Here is a 6,000-nt window from a genome sequence, read left to right as displayed (position 1 = left end):
GTATGTATATACAAATGGATTTTACAAAAAAAAACAGACTAAAAGTGATAAATGAAACCAACAATTTACAGTCTTTTATTTTTTCTCCACTTTTGATCCCAACTATTACAATTCTATGTCCTTTCACATTTCCGAAAAAAAAATACCAAATTTACTGCCATAATATCTTGTTTCAAACAACTAAAATGGAATGTTCCTAATTTGTTTCACAAAATAATAAAACTCTTACATTCACAGCAATGTTTAAGTAATGCCATTCATAAACTTAGTTTCTAAAGTTACTCAAACCTTCTGATAAAAGGAACAATATTTTGAAAAAACTATCCAGGAACTTATTACAGAACAAGAAAACAAACATGTTATACACTGTGTTGCCTCCAATCCCACCCTGACCTTCCACAGCTTAGAATGTGGACTTTTCCTTTCAACCACAAGGCGAAAAATGCTTTGAGTTCTACTAGGGGTGGGAGAATCTACTAAATATGGCCTTAGAACGTGCATTGGCCACAACCCTAATGCGAGCCCTTGCTGCAAGTCTGACTTGAGCCCTTTCTTCCTCGTCTCTCAAAGCCTCTTCATACAAGGTTGGGAAGGCACTGGGGACAGTATAGTGGATCTTCGCTAAAAACTCTAGTACTTTCATCCTGGTGGTTTCTACATGAGCTCGTGGACCCCATAGAAATTGATAGCGTGGAGGATCACTGTCGGGCACTTGCTGATACTGCAGGTAATTTTCTCTCACAAAATCTTGGGTGATGATCTTCTTGGGTTCCCCAAAAATGAAGTGCCTCCTCCCCTCATATAACCCCATCACATTCAATACCTGCCAGATTTGTTCCTCAGTGGCACAATTACCATTTGTGAAGATCACACCCAGGATAGTCATCAGCAGGCCAGTCCTGGGCACACGTCTGTCATCACTCAACTTTGCATCATAGGTTGGTACCAGTTTGTTGATGAGGAAATAGATGTGCCTATCTGGATCCATTTCCTTCAGGTCAAGTCCAAAGACCATCTCCAGGTGATATGAAACTTTCCCCAGGATCTCACTGAAGTATCTCCTGGGAATTTGGACTATATCTCTCAGCATAGCTGCCTTTATAATAAGCTCTTTCATTTGATACTTGTACAGAAGATAATGCACCAAAATAAACACCTTCTCATCTAGAGGGCTTCTGGTCACGTGCTCATTGGCAGCCGGGGCCTGTGAGGATCTTGGCCTTTCCTCCGTTTGGTTGTTGGTGCTTTCATTAGACCTTACATATGAAACAGCTGCAGCAGTAGTGGTGGTGGATGTGGCTCTCTGAGGCCCGTGGAGATTGCTGGTTGTCTTGGCAGCAGTTGAGCTCTGGATGGTACTCCTGAAATGAGCAGAGGAAGAGGAGGAACATTCTCTTTCCACTCTTGCAGTGGCTTGAGCACCCATCAGAGGCTCTGGCTCTTCTCGAGCCTGACGGCGTTTCTCACGCGCATGAAGCTTACTCTTTTGCCCCCGAGGCATGATGACTTAAGACACGGTAGTAGACAGTTAGACAGGTGAGTTCTGTGACCTAGAGGAAAGAGGATGAGATGGTTGGGTCACTTCAACTGGGAGACACCTCCGTGACTTTATTGAAGGCCGCCTCAGCAGTTTTCCTTGAAGTCACTGCTCTAGGAATCCCATAACGCTCCTATTCCCTGATCTGCTTGTTCCCTAAGAACCTGTGGAATTAACTAAGGTATGACTTAGGTTGTCACTACTTGCCAGATATGCCTAGGACTTACTGGAATTTAGAGAAGTGGCTCTGTTCTGGGGCAGGAGGTCTTTCTCTCAGTTCACATTAAGGATCATTATCTCACTTCTGTTATGACCTGGGGTCCCTCTGATGTACTGCTTTGATGCTGACCCCTCACTTCAAAGCCCTCATCTCTCTGTGATCCCAGAAGGTGAATTCAGGGAAACCTCATCTGACCACACCTGCCTGGAGACACAGAGACAGATGAAAGCACAGGCCAAGTTCTGTGGGACTGTCTATCCTGGGGTAATTAGTGTTCTCAGTCCTCACTTAGTGAGCTCACCTTTGCTTTTGCTAAGGCCTGGGACTCCTCCCTCTGCTGACCTTAGAGCAATCTCCTCTGGGTGAAGCCTTCACATCCTTGAAAGCCCTAATGAGAATATTTGGCAGACCACAGCCTAATATATCTGCTCCAGGTTCACTCAGGTTTGAAGGTCTGGATAGGGCTCTGTGACCCCCTACTGTTCCGGGGTGGGTAGTCCTCTCAGTCCTTACTCAGTGTCCACACACAGACTTCCAGAAGACCATGGGCCTCCTCCCTCTAATGCCACAAAGCTGCCCCTCTCAGCCTAAAGACCTCATCTCCCTGATCACCCTCCCACCCAGCCCCCGACAAGTACAACATGAGGGAGTGCTTTGCGCAAAGCCTCCCTGGGCTGACAGCAGGGGTGCGGCTTTGTGAAGCTCCTTTTGTTAGGGGTGGGTGGTTCTCTGAGACCTCACTCAATATTCTCACTTTAACCCCTAACAGGGTCTGGGAATCATCCTGCTACTGACTTGACATCACTCTGCTCCCATTCCAAGGCATTCACTTCCCTGAGACACCAGAGGCAGAAGTCAGGGTTCCTTGCATCTATGCACCTTCATTCACCTTAGCTTTTCAGGACTGAGAGTACGGCGAGGGCTCTGTGAGGCCCCTCTGTTCGGGGGTTTGGGGGTCCGCTCAGACCTCACTCAGGGTCTTCCCTTTCACTCCTATTAGAGGCTGGGAACTCTCCCTCTGCTTGTCTGAAGCCCGCACCCTGGTCCAATACCCTCACCGGCTCAGTCTACTCGGGGGGCATTTAGAAGGTACTCAGAGGTCGCTACTTCCCACGATCCCTGTCTTTGTTCTATCGGAGCTGAAAGCAGGGGAATAACTCTCTGGGAGCCCCTCTAGTCTGGGGTGGGTGGTCCCCTCACACCTAACTCCGGGTCTTTACCTTAATTCTAGGCAGGGCTCAAAGCTCCTCCCTCGACTGAAGTGAGTGATGCTACCCGCCCTCACCCCAACACTTCCCTCAAACACCACAGGCGAAAATCCGAGTGCCTCAGGTCCTTCCGCCCCCATCTGGGGCCTCTCCAAGGTTGACCGCAAGGGCGGGACTTTGCGAGGCCCCTCTGTTCTGAAAACGGGGCGGACGAGGGGGACTCCCTTTTCTCCTGTTCTTTCAGGGTCTTTGCCTTTACTCCTGTTAGGGCCTGGGAACTCTCCCTCTGCTGGTCTGAAGCCCACACTCTAGTCCAATACCCTCACTCGCCCAGTCTCCTCAGTCCAATACCTTCACCCGCCCAGTCTCCAGGGACTATTTAAAAGGGATTCGGGGGTCGCTATATCAGAGATTCCTGTCTGGGTTCTATGGGAGCTGAAAGCAGGGACGGAATTCTTTCGAGCCCCTTTAGTCTGGAGTGGGTGGCCCCCACACCTAACTCAGGGTCCTTACTTAATTTCAGGCAGGATCTGGAACTCCTCCCTCAGGCGACTGGACACCAGCGCTCTCAGATGCTTTCACTTCCTGCGACCCCACGGCTGGATATCAGGGTGCAAACACTTCCGGGAAAGATTGTTTGGGGGTTACTGGGGCTGGCACTGGGGCGAGGCGCTGTGGGGTTGATAGCTGTGCTGGGTTGCGCGATTCCCTTAGAACTCACATAGGGGCTTTTTAGTGACTCCCGGCCAGGTCGCCTTCTGGTTACCAAGTTAACCAGCCTTAAACCAGCATCCTACTCACATCACTCTCGTTTCCAGAAGGCGAGGTGAAGGGGTTCCTGAGCCTCACAGCCATGCCAGTGCCTCCCAGAACTGACAGCAGAAGCCAGCCACTGTGCTGCCAGTCTGTTTTCAGTGGGCGGTTTCCTCAGAAATATACACAGAATCCTCACCTTTACTTCTATTAGGTCTAGGATTCCTCCTTCTGCTGGCCTGAGTCTGACACAGTGGTCCACAGTTTTCACTTCATAGTTTTAGATTTTACTACATTTGCTACAGATCAGGGACTTTTTTCTTTGTTTTTTTTTTGTTTGTTTGTTTTGAGATGGAGTCTCGCTCTGTCGCCCAGGCTGGGTGCAGTGGCGTGATCTCAGCTCACCGCAACCTCCTCCTCCAGGGTTCAAGTGATTCTCCCACCTCAGCCTCCCGAGTAGCTGGGATTACAGGCACGCGCCACCATGCCTGGCTAATTTTTGTATTTTTGTAGATAATGGAGTTTCACCATGTTGGCCTGGCCAATCTGGAACTCCTGACCTCAGGTGATCCGCCCACCTCGGCTTCCCAAGGTGCTGGGATTACAGGTGTGAGCCACCCCACCGTGCTTGACCCAAGTGATGACATTTTGAGAGTGGCTACTACAGAAACTATTTTTTTGTTTGTTTTCAATTTATTCAGGTTGGGGTAATTACAATAATAAAGAGATATCTTTGTGTCTCACATATACCTGTCACCCCCAGTCAATTTAACACCATTTACACTGCTTCTCCATTCACCCTGGAAATGTTTGCATAGCAAATCAGCCCCCTACACTTGGTATCTGGTGGGAAAAGGCCACCAAACACAGCTGAAGGATATACTTCTTCTGGTGTAAAAAGAAGGCAGGAAAAGTGAGAGGCAATCTGAGCTAGGGATAACATGTGGATCCTTTTTCAAGAGATGTCCACATTCAACCTTTTACTTATAGAGTCAGTGAGGTAGTTCGTCTCAGAGAACTCCCCCTCCAGTTTCTTTTTCCTTGCAGTGACACACTCTGTGCCACTAGTTATTGGTACTACTTGCCCTGTTTTAACTGTCTAATCGCCAATCCCACCCACTTGTACAGCTTCCCACCCACTTGTAGCAGGGTTGAGAGCTGTCATGATGACTGATAAGAAAGATTGTATCTTCCCTTACAAGATACAATCTTTCTTATTCTCACTGGAAAGGGTGCCCTGAACCACCAGAGTAGTGAAGAGAGCTTTCCCAGAATCAATTAACATCATCACTGGGTGATGCAGGGGAGTGAGTCATACCCTGCCTGAGAAGTGGGAAGGGGAAAGTCTAATAGAGCATGCCTTTGGGCCTTTCATCCAATAGATCTGCCTACTCAGATCACCCTACAATTTCATGCGGGTAATGATTCAGAGATTGCCAAGCCTATTCATAAAAGTTGTCCAAGACACCACCAGTTTCCTCACCTTCACCCCTTCTGGTCTCATTACTATCCCATGCTGAACTCTGGATATAGATCCCTGACCACTCCCTACCCTGAGTTGTCTGGACTTGGTTTAGCTTGTGATCTCCCTCATGGGTTCTGGAAATTGTTCTAGTCCCCGGTTTTCTTGATGTTCTTCACTAACTGAGGTTTTTTTTGTCAGGGCACATTTTCTAGACCCTGGTCATACTGACCAAGTTCTTTCTTCTCAAAGTGAAGACAAATGTTTTCCTGACATATGAGAATTTTAAAGCAAATGCCCAGAGAAATCTTAGTGCTCAAGACATCACTACTGATGTCTCACTTTGTATGGATGAGGGATTAAGTTCATTTTCTGTTCAACCTACTTAGAAAATGGAAATTAAAATAGAAATAGCAGTGAAACAATACAACTTGGCTAAACATTTCCCCCAAATTTAAAATTTATCAAATAAAACACCCGTGAGAGTATACAACATTTTTGGAATGAAAGTTTAGTAATATTCAAAAAATTGACAATCATCACATTTTTACCATTTTAACTGAATTTATACTTTTCTACATCTTTCCTGTAATAAAACATCTACATTTACCCAAGAAGTCATGTTCAGTAATGTTTATTTCAATCTTATTAGTCATAGCAATAAATGGAAAACACTTTATGCATCCATCAGTAGAAGAATTGTTAAATTAATTATGATACATATGTCCCTTGAAATTCTTGGTAGTAGTTTAAACAGTGAGGTGGATCTATATGTGCTCTCATGGAAAGTTCCTGCATCCATTTTACTTAGTGACAAATG

The 6,000-nt window shown here is 46.5% G+C and overlaps 1 protein-coding gene across 1 annotated transcript; it reads right to left on the bottom strand.

The window, feature by feature from the left end:
• Positions 1-457: 457 nt before the first annotated feature.
• On the bottom strand, positions 458-1,501 carry LOC100602819 (melanoma-associated antigen B10-like). The gene has a single exon (XM_003261169.1). It carries the CDS (start codon positions 1,499-1,501, stop codon positions 458-460), a length of 1,044 nt encoding a protein of 347 aa, XP_003261217.1.
• Positions 1,502-6,000: the final 4,499 nt, after the last annotated feature.

Source organism: Nomascus leucogenys, chromosome X, assembly GCF_006542625.1.
Source record: "Nomascus leucogenys isolate Asia chromosome X, Asia_NLE_v1, whole genome shotgun sequence".
NCBI lineage: Eukaryota > Metazoa > Chordata > Mammalia > Primates > Hylobatidae > Nomascus > Nomascus leucogenys.
This window is presented reverse-complemented; position numbering and strand designations above follow the sequence as displayed.